The sequence below is a fragment of the Sinocyclocheilus rhinocerous genome, unplaced genomic scaffold (genome assembly GCF_001515625.1).
Source record: "Sinocyclocheilus rhinocerous isolate Xijiao unplaced genomic scaffold, SAMN03320098_v1.1 scaffold119, whole genome shotgun sequence".
In the NCBI taxonomy this organism is placed as follows: Eukaryota; Metazoa; Chordata; class Actinopteri; order Cypriniformes; family Cyprinidae; genus Sinocyclocheilus; species Sinocyclocheilus rhinocerous.
In genome coordinates, this window is record NW_015654491.1 from 1,713,648 (window position 1) to 1,727,956 (window position 14,309).

Sequence of the window (14,309 nt, forward strand, 5' to 3'; positions counted from 1 at the left end):
ACAGAAAGACAAAAAAAAATAATAACCTGACGCAGTGACGTATACAGCCACTTCCGCTCCTACAGGAAAAAGACTCGTGAAGTTTGTGAACGGGGCCACGAGCAGGAGATGCGCTGAACCGCACCACTTCAGCGATAATAAAACGAGTGAGTAGTTTGAGAAATTACCCTTATTCGTTCAGCTGTCTCTGTGTGAGTACGTTTATGGATATGGAGTTTTGTTAAAAGTGTAAACACGGATCCTGCTGTAGATTCATGGCAGGATTAAATGGAGACAGGGCGAGGTTGGACTTTTCCGCGCTGTTGCTAACTGACAGACGTAGATTTTAGACGCATCATCCTTGTAATACAATAACAGTGTTTATCCAAATAGAGATAATATATCAAGGATAATATTTATCTTATAGAGCTAGATTGTAACTGTGAGCATGCTTCCAGATTTATGTGTTGATGGATTGATTGTCAGTTTTCGTTCTTATCTCGTTCTTATTTTGATTTGATCTCATCTGGCTTTTCTGAATGATCCTATTTAGAATCAGAATCAGAAAGAGCTTTATTGCCAGGTATGTTTACACATGCGAGGAATTTGTTTAGGTGACAGAAGCACAAACAGTTTACAGTGACGAGACACAGATAGTAAAAATAGAATATGTAAATAGGAAATAATAATATACAACAAATATTTTTTTTAAATACACAATATACAAAAATAGACAACAGATGGTATTTGTGTGTACAGGTATGATATGTACAAATGCAAGGAAATGTGAATAAGTATAGTGTGTATAAGTATAAATAAATAAATGTATAGGCTAAATAGTGTTGTGTATTACACGATTATTGGCAAGTTAACTGCTGATGAGATGGCTTGCTTGAGGGAAGAAACTGTTCTTATGCCTGGCCATTCTGGTGCTCCGTGCTCTGTAGCGCCATCCAGACGGCAACAGTTCAAAGAGGAAGTGGCCTGATTGTGAGGGGTCCAGAATAGTTTTGCTAGCCCTTTTTCTCACTCTGGATGAGTGCAGTTTTTGGAGAGCGGGGGGGGGTTGTACCAGTGATTTGCTCAGCAGTCCAGACTATCCGCTGCAATCTTTTAAGGCAGGGGAGTCAAACTCAATTCCTGGAGGGCCGGAGCCCTGCAGAGTTTTGTTCCAACCCTTCTCCAACACACATACCATGTAGTTATCAAATAAGCCTGAAGGACTTGATTAGTTAGATCTGGTGTGTTTAATTAGGGTTGAATCTAAACTCTGCAGGGCTCTGGCCCTCCAGGAATTGAGATTGACACCCCCGTTCTAAGGTCTGATTTGGTAGCTGAGCTGAACCAGACAGTTATTGAAGTGCAGTGGTTGGATTCAGTGACTGCAGACTAGATCTGTTTCAGCAGCTCCTGTGGCAGGTTGAACTTCCTCAGCTGGCAAAGGATATAGAGCCTCTGCTGGGCATTTTGACAGTGGAGTCTGTAGAACTCCCACTTCAGGTCCTGAGAGATGGTGGTGCCCAGGAACTTGAATGACTCCACTTTTGTTACAGTGCTGTTCATGATGCTGAGTGGGGGGTCCACTATAACTGCACCAGTCAGCCAGCTCTTTAACCTCCTGTCTGTAAGCAGAATCGTCACTGTCCTGGATGAGGCCGATAAGTGTGGAGCACATCAGGAGCTTGACAGAGGGGTCATTATTAGAGGTGCAGTCATTGGTGTTTAAACAGTAGGTTTATTATCTAGTAACCACAAACAACTGGAAACGTTATGGGAATTGGGTATGAGAACTCAACCATTTAAATCAGTGATGGGCAAACTTGGCCCTTCCAGGCCACTTTCCTGCAGAGATTTGATCCACCCTGATAAAACTCACCTGCCTGTAGCCTTCTAGTAGTCTTGAAGACAATGATTAGCTGGTTCAGGTGTGTTTGATTAGTGTTGGAGCTAAACTCTGAAGGAAAGTGACCTGGAAGGGCCAAGTTTGCCCACCCCTGTTTAAATCAACCGCTGTGGCAACATCTCTGATGTTGTACTGAGTTATGGTTTTGTATTATTGTCAGTGATTTCGGCTTGTCTTTACCACAGACCAACCAATGGACATCAGACTTAAAATGTGTTGAAATGTTGCGTAACAGGTCATTGTGTTTGAGGACATCACTTTTTGTTAGTGTGTTTGAAAACGGGCATGGTGAATGGATCGGTCAGCAAACATTTGGCTTTGGTTTAACAATATGTTGACCGCATCCAACATCAGCTTTCACTTACACTTTCAATTATCATGTTTTTGTAGATCGAGATGCTGTTACATGTTTTAGTAGACATACGGAGTTGTTTTGTTTAATGCATCTATTTTACATTCATTTGAGAGAAGCATTCTTTGATTTCAACATTTTTACCACCTGACCAGTCTTCATTTGATTTCATGATGTTGGTGGAGTTTATCTTATGGTTAGTTGATGAACAGAGAAATCAAGGAAAGAGGGAGAGACCATTTATTCTGCATGTCCTTGAGATATCCGTTTAATACAGATGGAACCGATCTGTTTACTGTACAGATGTGCACAGTCTACATACACATTTCTATGTTTATGTCAGGCTCATTATTGAATACTAAGATTTAAAAATATATATTCGTAAACTGAAAAAAAATCTTTATGAAAGCAACTAGAAAACTAAAAACCTCTGATTTTGCTTGTTTTAGCAACTATGTTAGTTCCTGATTCCTTCACTATAATTGGTACAACTATAACTGAAATGAAATTGAAATATATCCATATTACACACACACACATACATATTATATATGTAGGCTAATATATATCCATATCGGAAAACTAAGCTGTTATTGAAATAAAACTAAACTGAAGTGTGAAAATAAGACTAGTTATTAGTTACTCAACTTCATGTCGTTCCAAACCCATAAGATGTTTCTTCCATCTTGAAGCAAAAATTGAGATATTTTAATGAAATCTGAGAGGTTTCTGTCCATCCACTGAAAGTGTTCCATCAAACGTTTGATGCTTCAAAAAGTTAAAAATGGCATTCGAGCAGTTTATTAAAATTTTTTTCTGAATATAATTTTTTTTTTTAAATCTCTTTAAGATTTGGTTGGATGGACTTTTAATGGACAGACAGAACTCTCAGGTTTTATTAGAAACATTGTCATGTGAGTAATAAACATAAAACAAGTCTTTGGGTCTGGAATGACATGGTGACAGGTAATTGTGAAGGTAATTGATGATGACGAACTAACCCTTTAAAATAGTAACAAAATTTGAAAATGTAAAAACTGTAATAACCTTAATGTGTCTATGTGCAAGTTTGCAATTGCTGAAACGAGCTCAAGGGCAAGAGCTTGGTGCAATCTTTCTGACAACCTCACCTGGTTCAAAACAAATGTGTGAGGTGTGCATTCTTGTCTGTTTTGCCTGAATTGCTGAATTAATGCAAATATGCCAACTTTTGGTGTATAATAATTAGGGATATGCCGGTATCAAATTTTCATGTTGCGATTAATTGCTAATGCTTTTATTACGGTATACGGTATTATCACGATATTGAAATTAAGTTTAAAAAAAAGTGCTGTCATAATACAGTATAACAGGTTTAATAACTTTTTTCTTATAACAAAAATAACTGAACATTTAGCAATAAAGCAATACAGAAAAATGTACAAAGTTAAAAGTTTTACACAGATTAAAGTGCAAAAGAACTATAAAGACCAATAGGTATCACTTTACAATAAGACCTCATTAGTTAACCTTAGTTAATGCATTAACACTCACAATGAGCAATAGCTACATTTGCTACAGAAATTATTAATCTTTGTTTAAAAAATACAAGTCTTAGTTCATGTTAGCTCATTAAATAACACAGCTGCAACTCTCGATTTTAACATCCTGTTATTAAATATTGGAATACCTAAGATTAATGAATGTTCAGAAGAATTTTTCATTGGCAGTTTATGTTAACTAATGAATTAACTAATGAAGCCCTAATGTAAAGTGTGACCGAACAATAAAGAATCAAAACACTTTCAAACAATATCTAGGGCATGTTGTAGTCCAGATTAAAATGTAAAAAAAAAAAGAAAATAAATAGCCTATTAAGTCTAAATATTTAAGTATTTGGCGCTGTGACGAACATTATTCATTATTATTATTATTTCTGCAGTTTAGCGCCATCTGCTGTCAGAGAGTGAAAGTGCGCTTTCATCCAGAGCGTCTCTCACATGTTCCGCCATGTGCTTCATGTCCACGCTTGTTTACAACAGAGTGCGCACTAGTCTTTCACGCAGCATACAGCGGTGTTGTGCATTTTGACCAGTTGATGGGAAAAGTATTCTTAAAATGCATTCAAAATTCGGAATAATTTGTAATATATAATTATTCACGGTATTTAGAAGTGCCCACGATAACAATATCGTGCATATTCATTACCGTGATATATCGCATTACCGAATACCGGCACAAGTCTAATATAATATGAGTGAATTAGGTCGCAGAGAGTATCATGTCTTGTGCTGTGCACATGCAAAAACACAGTCCAGGTTAAAGTGGTGTTTCATGTGCCTTATCTATGACGTTCATCTTTGTCAGTGAAATGGCAGATTTGTTTTCTAATCAGGGATTCAAAGAAGGATGTGCGCATGCAAACCAACCTAAACATGTGTAGTAAGTGTCTTCTTGTGTGTGTGTGTGTGTGAGAGTGAGCGCGTGTGCTTGTGTTAAAACACATCAAATAACATACATTAAGCTCAACATGTAATTCTAACCTTGTTACACACACACACACACACACGTCTAAGATCCAGAGATAAAGAGTTTGGACTCTTAACTTCTTTGTGTGTGTTAATGTGGTTGGTCTAGTCTAAAACAAAATGAATCCTGTCTAGAACGTGACCAGACCTGTCTTGGAGGCTATCTGCCCAATCTAAAATGAAAATCAGGAGGAGGAGAGTGAGAATACGGGATCTGAATCCTCTCCAGCTGATACCCTGCTTTTGCAGGCTCTGATAAGCAGCACATCAGCCGATAACAGCTCAGAATGAGAATGTGTGCTTTTGTTCAAACCCAAATGCTCTATACATCATGTTTTGCTTATGATGGTACAGGCCTGCATACTTTAAAACCTAGAAGAATAGGGCTTATTCTGTGCTCTGGAACCCAGGGTGGGGCAGAACAGTGCTCCATGCTAATTGGTCAAGTGACTCATGGTCGTTGTTGCCTATGTAGGGCGATGACACAGCAGGCCTTGTCTTCCTTCACAGCCTTTGTCTGTTTATGACTTACACTCATGCCATTAATGCCCCTGCCCTCAGAATACAAGAGGAGAATAGTGGATTTATTTTTGGTTTTGCCAGTCCGACATATTATGTGCCATATTCATGTGTTGTCAGAATGTTTTTGAATGTTATTTAATACAGCATGAGTGCATGTTGCAAAAATATGTAGTTATGTACACTAAATTTGATCAGAAATACAATAAATCAGTAATACGGTGAAATAATATTGCGATTTTAAAATACCTGTTTTCTATTTCATTGTATTTTAAAATGTAATTTATTCCTGTGACGGCAAAGCTGAATTTTCAGTAGCCATTACAGTGTCACGTGACCCTTCAGAATTCATTCTATTCAATTTGCTGCTCAAGAAACATTTCTTATTATTATAAATTTTTAAAACCGTTGTACTGCTTAATATTTTTTTGGACTCCATAACACGCTTACTTTTTATTCTTTGATAAATAGAAAGTTTAAAAGAGCAGCATTTATTTGAAATAGGTTTTTTTTGTAACAATATACAAGTATTTCATCAATTGAATACCTCCTTGCTGAATAAAAGTTATAATTTCTTTCACACTGAACTATCACGCTGATGTATTGTGAATTATGAACTACTGCTCATCAGTTCACAATAATTAATTGAGGACAAAACAAATTCCTTTGAATTTACAATAATAATATAATATTATTTTTTTTAATTGAAAATAAAAATTTTAATTCTTCCAAAATCGTATTTTCTTCTTCTTATACAATTTGCAACTTCTTAAAGTTCTCATATATAGTTGTTGTTTTTTTCTTACTTTTTTGTTTTCATTAGGTAATTTACCGTGGTTGTACTCTTTTCCTTCCTCCTAATTAAAAAATAATAATATATGGTCTTGTCAGTTACTAATGCAAGGCAGTGCTGTGATTCATATTCTCTGCCGAAGACTTTGACTTTGACACATCAGAGAAAGAAAATATTTTTCAGCTGAAAGAGCACAAGAAAGGGAGTGAAAAGAAGAGAGAGGGGTCATCAAGGAGGGAGGGGGAATTTTTACAACCACATAACGGCATCAGCTTATTTGCTGTTAGTCTTACTAACCTCTCTCACTCTTTCCAATCTTTGTATCCTATCTCATGCTTCTCCCTTTCCATCTCTGTCTCTGTCTTCAGCAGTTACTGATATCAGAGAGAGGGGGGAATGAGTAGTGTGAAGATAGGTGGACATGCCTTACGTGGACCGGCAGAACCGCATCTGCGGTTTCCTGGACATCGAAGAATTGGAGAACAGCGGCAAGTTCCTGCGACGGTATTTCATCTTGGACACGCAGCAGGGTAGTCTGGTCTGGTACATGGACAACCCACAGGTATGATCTGTCTAAAGCTTAAATGGATATTGGGTAATGTAGGTTCTGACTTACTATCTGAGAGTGATATTATTTCTTGGTCTTCTAGAACCTGCCTGTAGGTGCCAAACACGTAGGTTCCCTCAGTCTCACCTACATATCCAAGGTAAGCTGCCACCTTTTCACACTCACAGTAGTTTTCAAACATTCTCCCATTTCTGTGTCATTGATTTTTGAGAAATTGCTACAAGGCCCACACTCTTTTCTTAGGTCAGTGATGCCACCAAACAGAGGCCAAAAGCTGAATATTGCTTTGGTAAGACTTTCTCACATCTATACACACTTTTACTTCACACTCATTGTTATGATGCTTTAGATGTAGTTGAGCATTTCTTTTTTTCTGTCTTTATTGTAAAGGTGTAAGCCAGATATTTTAAGTTTTATTTCTTTTTTTTGTCCATTAATAATGTACTTAATTTTTTTATTTATTTATATTTTATACATTTACAATTTTAAAATAGCTTGAAAATGTGAACAACTTTCCGAGAATCAAAATTGCCATCAGACTACATAAGATATGAAAACATTTTCTTCTTATCTTATTCATATAACACTTTCATGTTATTTTGTACATCTCACTTAATGTGAACCGGCATTGAAAATTTCAGCTCAAGCCTCGGTTCTTGACTGAAGGGTTTGTGGTTTGAATCCTGGCTAGGTGCTGTACAGAAAGCTTATAAGTTTGGTTTTAGATCATGTTTTTACTGTAAGCACTGCTTTTGTACTTCTGCGAATGGATTGAAGTAGTATGTTGATGCAGTGGTGCTCTACCTAAAATTTTGTCCTACTCTTCTATTTCACACACACTTTGATATGTTTTTGAGCCCATACTCGTTCTCACAACTTATACACGCAAACTTTTGTGTTGCTTTGCATGTTGGTTACTGCAGTGCACATGGTAACCTTCTGCGCAACACGAGTGGAAACAGGAAACGGTGGTCTGGTCACTTGATAGATGTGTGTATGTGTGCACATGTGCTTCTAAAATCTTGCTCTTTGCAGGATGCTTCTGTAGTAACCTGAACTTCATATTGAAGTGTTTTTGAAATCCTTGTTTATTGGTTTAGTTCTTCAAAAATAACCACCAGTACTTCTAACTTTTTAACGGTTGCTTTTAACCAGATATAGCTTAAGGAATAGTTCACTCATTATTTATTATTTACGAGTTATTTATTCATCATCTTCCAAACCCATATGACTATATTTCTTCCATGAAATGCGCAATGAAAGAAAAAACAAAACAAAAACTCTTGCCACTCTGTGGCTGTGACACTCTAAAATGACGAAAACTTCTTTTGGGTCAGATGAATTAGTTGATTCAGTTCACAAAACCGGTCTGATCTGGTTCTCGGGTTCAACTCACTCAATTATCCATTTGCAACAGCTCACTTGAGTTAAAGATTGTCAGTGATTCATGACTTTCATTTTGGTTTGAGTCGCAAAAAAAACACAAAGCAATCATTTTCAAAATGTCATTGTTAGAAAAAAATATTATATAAACACTGTATCAATGCATGCTATCAGCAAAATTTGAACCATACAATGACACGGAATGGTGTCACTTGCATGAGTGAGAACTGTTGGTAGAAGGCTAAAAATTTCAGTACAGCTGCGCGTAATGAACATTGCACTTGCACAATGGAGTTTATTGTGATGCAGTGAATTCTAGCATTCACCTTTTTATCCCAGAAAAACACTGAAAGCCACTGAATTAACAGACATTGCAGGGAAAAAATTGAGTCGAGTTCTGTTTTGCTGTAGCTTTTTAGTCTGAAATTGATTGGCACTGCCTTATTGACTGAGCATGAGCAAATAATCCATAAAGTCGGCTGGGCTCTAAAACAGGCTATCTGTGGGCTTTTGGGATTTATGGACATTTTTAAAAATACACTGAGACTTTCCTTCTGATACACTGATATTTCTCAGAACTACTCAGCAAAATTAGAGTTATGGCCATTGCATTATGGGAAATGGGGTTAAGCTCTTTCTCTCTGTCTGTGTACAGTCATCAATGCAGGAATGAGGAAATTCTTTCTGCAGGCTAATGATCAGCAGGATCTTGTGGAATGGGTCAACGCGCTCAATAATGCAACCAAAATCACAGTGAGTACACACACGCAAAATCCACAAGTGTGAGCGTAAATATGCATCTATATGCATATAACCCCATACAAAAATGGACCACCCTAAACCCCCCAAATTTCATTATTTTTTAACACAATTAAACAAATAAATAATCAAACGAATTGTGTATTATAACCAATCACACATTTATCAGAATTATGAAGTGGGATTACAGTATCAAAAGGAATAATTGAAATTGTGCTGCCCTAATTCTCATAATAAGTAATTTTACTTAATTGCAGTTGAAATGTACTGTAATATAATAATTTAATTACATCAGAATAAATAAACAGTACATAAATACTACCATAATGCTTGAAAGAGATGTTTTATGCTCAGCAAGGCTGCATTTGTTTGATCAAAAATACAGTAAAACACACAAAAACAAATATTATTACAATTATAAATGTTTTCTGTTTTAATATATTTTCATATTTTATTTAATCCTGTGATGAAGTTTAATTTTCACCAGTCATTACTCCAGTCTTTAGTGTCACATGATCCTTGAGAAATTCTAAATTGATGCTCAAGAAATATTTATTATTATCAATGTTGAAAACACTTTTGCTGCTTAATATTTTTGTTGAAACTGCTATACTTTTTTCAGGATTCTTTGATGAATAGGAAGTTGAAAGAACAGCATTTATTTTTGAAATAGATGTTTTTTAAACAACATATAGGTCTTTACTGTCTCTTTTTTGTGTGTCCTTGCTACATAGAAGTATTATATTTTTTTAACAATAGAGTTTATTCACCCTTGTATTCTGTTTTCATTGCATGAAAATATAGATTAAATTAGCTATTTTGTCTCCCTTTCAAGCTTCTTTAAATCCTGGACTGTTTGCATTAGTTATCTAGCTATTAAACAAGCTTACATGCTAATCTGATATCCCAGACTGCTGCGCACAGGAACATTAAAAAAAAACAATGAAAGCATTCAACAAGTTCATTCAGTCAGTGTCAGTGGTTCTGTTAACACTACAGACTTGTTCACTGGGAGATAAATTCTAGTTAGTATTGTCTGGGAGTTTATCTATTAAAGGTAACCCAAATAACAAAGTTCAAGCATTTACAGGCAAATTACAGTAAGAAAACACATCAGCACAATAAAACATCAAGTTTCCTAACTGGGATCGTCTTCCCCTCTCTGAGTACATGTGCAGGCAAACACATACATACATACGCACGGGAAGCTGAAAGTTTCTAAAAAAACAACAACAACAAAAAAAACTCTGTCCTGTTTAAGCTCTGCGTTCCTCATCCTGATGCCGTTTTCCGTGTGCGAGTCACTTGGCTGACTAATGGGAAATTGTATTGTTTGAACGACCCTCACTTCTGAGTCATCATAGCTTCAGAATGCCCTCACACACACACACACACACACGTACGTACCCTACAATGTCTCTGCCTCTCTTCTACATTTTTTCACTCTCTCTGTATCACTAATATATCACACTTCCACATGCAATGGCAGGAAAAGCTCTCACTGTAGGCTAGACACTCTTGGAGAGTGGGCTGATGGATTGAAGGGCTACACAATAAGCAGTTGTTGAGTTATCCTGTGAGTCTAACAATTGATGGTTAATTCGTCTGTGCTCCATTCACCTTTTTTTTCCTCCGTCTTTTTGTTGCATTGCTTTGCATTTTCAGTCTTTTGCTGCTACCCTGATTTTGCTCGTCCTGGAAAACTCCCTCTCACTCATTTTCTTTTTCTTTTTCTTTTCTCCCAGGTCCCTAAGTCATCTGATGCTGTTCACTCTGAGAGTCAGAGGTTGACTTCAAATGGAAACAAGAAACAGGTCCCATACAAGACCGAGATCATTGCAGGAGTGGCTGTCGTCACACAGACACAGGTAATCTCACTCATGTAGGCTTAAACACAAAATATATACCTGCTTTATCCCTATCTGTCAGTCAAGACTAGGGTTGTCATGATACAAACATTTTTAGTCAGTACCAATACCAGAAATGTAATGATTGTCTGTAACTATTTTAATACCACATTAATGATACTGCATAATGATACTAATAATGATATGCTTTTTTTAATTTATAAAGTTAAATATAAAGAAATATTAGATATTATTACCTTGTATTAAAATATAATAAAGATAATGCATAAATACAGTATTATATTATTGAATGCTAATATTAACCAATTTAAAACAATGACATGTAATTTTAATACCACATCAAAAACAGATTTGACTGTTGATATGTTTTTATGTAAAAAGTTAAATATTCATAAATCGTATTAATAATAATGATAATAATAATACAATATAATTATTAGTGTTAATATTAACAAACTGAATTAAACAATGAAATATATTAATACTATATCAAAAACTAATATGGTAATGGTGAAAATGTTTTTAACTTAAAAATTATAAATAAGAATAAATTATATTAACAAAGTTCATGTAATACTACTACTACTGCTCATAATAATAATAATAATAATAATAATAATAATGGTTATAAATAATAACAAATTAAATGAAATAAAAAATTGCATGTAACTGCCCAGTTCTTCTCAATTAGGTAAGTAATTGTATTAAAATAAAGGACAAATAAATAAAACCATATGCCTTGTTTTGAACTTTTTTCTGTATGTTCTTATGTGTCTGATTTTTCCCTTTTTCCCCTCTTTCAGCAGGATGGAGAGGTGGGACACAGTGTTGGAGGAGAGAAGGTGGGCTTGAGGAAGGCTCAAAACCATCCGCCATATTTGCACACTAGAGCAGGGCAGGATCAGACCGTTATTAAAGCAGGATACTGCGTCAAACAGGGGGCTCTGGTGAGTCTAAGAGACTGGTTTTAGCCTAGGTCTTGTGGAACTATGTTTGTGTGTGTTCAAAAAAAATCATTACAGGTTACTATTTTCCTCTTATATCAGATGAAGAACTGGAAAAGGAGATATTTTGTTCTGGAGCAGAACTCAATGAGTTACTTCAAGTCTGAACTGGTATGTTGTGTATTAATTCTTGACTTATGAAGCAGTTACGTCTGATAGTTTGTTGAAAGCTGCTCAATGCCTTGTACAAGTTCAGGTGTCCAATAAATCATGTTAAAATTTTAGAATGAATGGCTACTTTTTCATGTTATCAAGTTGATCTTGACATGTAAGCTGAAATGTACAAGCTATTTATTTGAATGAATAAGCCTCTCTTCTGTTAGAAATGGCCTTAGACTGCTGTTTTATGAAAGAAATAATATAAATTGAATGGTTATTTTCTTTTACATTTGTAGCGAATCTGCTCATTCATGGGGAAATGTGAATAATTAATCATAACTAGTTATAATTAATTATAAATATTTAGATCCGCTGTGAGGGTTTTTTTTAAATCTGAACAAAAGATATAGCAAATACCAGTGCTCTGTCTCAGCATGAACAGCACTATACCTGAGAAATTCCAGGCAGCTGCCAGCTGTGTGTAATTCAGCTTCATATGTGCATTTGTGTCTGGCTGAGGATAAATCTTAGTCCAGTTGAGTGGTTCTTGCACAGAGTAAGCACTCCATGCCAATAGATCTATCTCTGTGAGACCTCTTTGTCTTTTTCTCACTAAATTTCTCTTATCAGGAGAAGGAGCCTTTGCGGATTATTCTTCTGAAGGAGGTCCATAAGGTGCAGGAGTGCAAACACAGGTACAAATAGAATGTCTGCCAGTCATATGCGTTGGAATCTTATTTGACTGAACATTCCTATAAATATATGAAGTAAATATACCAAGAAGAAATAATTGCACTGTGCATTTACACTACCGTTCAAAATATTATTTAAAATCACTTTTTTCTTTTTAAAAAGATTTAAAAATGTAATTTATTCCTATGATGGTAAAGCTGAGTTTTCAGCAGCCATTATCTCAGTCTTCAGTGTCAAATGATGCTTCGGAAATCATTCTAATATGCTGATTTGGTGCTCAAGAAATATTTCTTAGTATTATGAATGTTGAAAACAGTTTTGGTTTTGCTGCTTAATATTTTTGTGGAAACCTTGATATATTTTTTCCAGGATTCTTTGACAGCGTTTATTTGAGATAGTAACCTTTTGTAACATTGTAAATATATTTTCTGTCACTTTTGGTCAATTTAATGTGTTCTTGCTCATTAAAAGGTTACTATCTCAATTTTGTTTTTTTTGTTTTTTTAAATCTTATTAACCCCAAACTTATGAAAGGTAGTGTATATTTAGATTTGCAGGTGTGCATTTATAGTTATAGATTTAATATACAAATTGTTATCTTCCCTTTTTCACTTTCAGTGAAATAATGATGCGAGACAACCTCTTTGAAGTTGTCACAACCTCCAGAACATTTTATGTCCAGGTGAGAAGTCTTGTCAAGCAGCAACATGCACTTCTATAACTTAACAGTCCAAAGATCTCAAGATTTAATGAAAAGGGATGATTGAAATGGATTTCTCTCTTTTGTGCAAATGAATATTACTGTGTCGTATGTAGGTTCTACACTGTATCTCTGAACCATATAGACAGGCTCAGAGCTTGAGCTTTTATAACTTTTGTAGTATCTCTTTGTTTCTTTTAGAATATGTAAAAACTTTACATATTCTACCATTCTGCTTCAGGCTGATAGTCCAGAGGAGATGCACAGCTGGATCAAGGCTATTTCAGGAGCCATTGTGGCTCAGAGGGGCCCAGGCCGGTCCGCAGCCTCTGTATGTACACACACGCACACATGCATTCAAAAGCAGGTAGTCACTCTGCCTCTGAGCAAAACAATGGAGCATGAATTCATGAGTCAAGCCGAGAACACGTGGAGAGCGTGTGAATTTTTTCCAAAAAATCCCTGCATACATATATAGTTTAATCATGTGCCTTTCTTTCTCTTTCTCTTTCTCTTTCTCTCTCTCACACGCACATATGCGCATACATACAAACACAAGTCAATAATAATATGACTGCAGTGGTTTGGGTTTAAGATTGGTAATGGCTCTGAAGTGTTATTGCACTCTGGAATCAGAGAGTACACTCATTATGTGTGGGCCACAATCTGTTCGTTTCATATTTTTTCTCCTACTCCCCTCTGAACCTAGTGACCCCAAAAAGTATTTGGAGACTTCAGTCACACTTAATGTATAAAAGTCATAGATATATTTTGTAGAAATACTGTACAAAGTAGCATTTTTTGAATATGGAAGCATTTTCAAGCTAAGCATTTCGATGTAGATGGAAGTAGCAACAAATCTTTTCTTCTGTGTTTCCAAGTATTTCCAAGTAAAACGGATTATTGAATAAGAAGAAAAATGTAGGGTGAAGACTAGGTTCTGTTCATTGGTTGTTGTATGGATGAAGGCAGATCTGAATGCAAGCTCACAGTCATTTGTAAGAAAGGGGCAGCGTTTAAGAGGTCTAAATGATTGGGGAAGATTGAGTTACAACATTTTGATTAAAAATTACTAGTTTGAAAAAACTTTTAAAAAAATGAAACATGCATGGATGATTGTTCACAATAAGATAATCACAATAATCATTCACAATAAAATGCATTTAGAAACTTTTAAGTTTT

General features: G+C 35.6%; 1 protein-coding gene across 4 annotated transcripts in view; it reads left to right on the top strand.

Moving 5' to 3' along the window:
• LOC107717121 (pleckstrin homology domain-containing family A member 1-like) overlaps positions 1-14,309 on the top strand; it is a 25,097-nt gene continuing 10,788 nt past the window's right edge. For 2 of the 4 annotated variants that reach the window (XR_001637287.1, XM_016523785.1), the window contains exons 1-11: positions 4-146; positions 6,422-6,615; positions 6,704-6,760; positions 6,865-6,910; positions 8,660-8,757; positions 10,509-10,631; positions 11,435-11,578; positions 11,678-11,746; positions 12,365-12,429; positions 13,046-13,109; positions 13,369-13,458. Coding sequence is in view for 3 of the 4 variants with exons in the window: in XM_016523785.1 (XP_016379271.1) it covers positions 6,475-6,615; positions 6,704-6,760; positions 6,865-6,910; positions 8,660-8,757; positions 10,509-10,631; positions 11,435-11,578; positions 11,678-11,746; positions 12,365-12,429; positions 13,046-13,109; positions 13,369-13,458 (897 nt within the window). In the remaining variant the exon portion in view is untranslated. Of the gene's footprint in view, positions 147-6,421; positions 6,616-6,703; positions 6,761-6,864; positions 6,911-8,659; positions 8,758-10,508; positions 10,632-11,434; positions 11,579-11,677; positions 11,747-12,364; positions 12,430-13,045; positions 13,110-13,368; positions 13,459-14,309 lie in introns of all 4 variants that reach the window. The other 2 variants (XM_016523787.1, XM_016523786.1) reach the window with 2 other exon arrangements.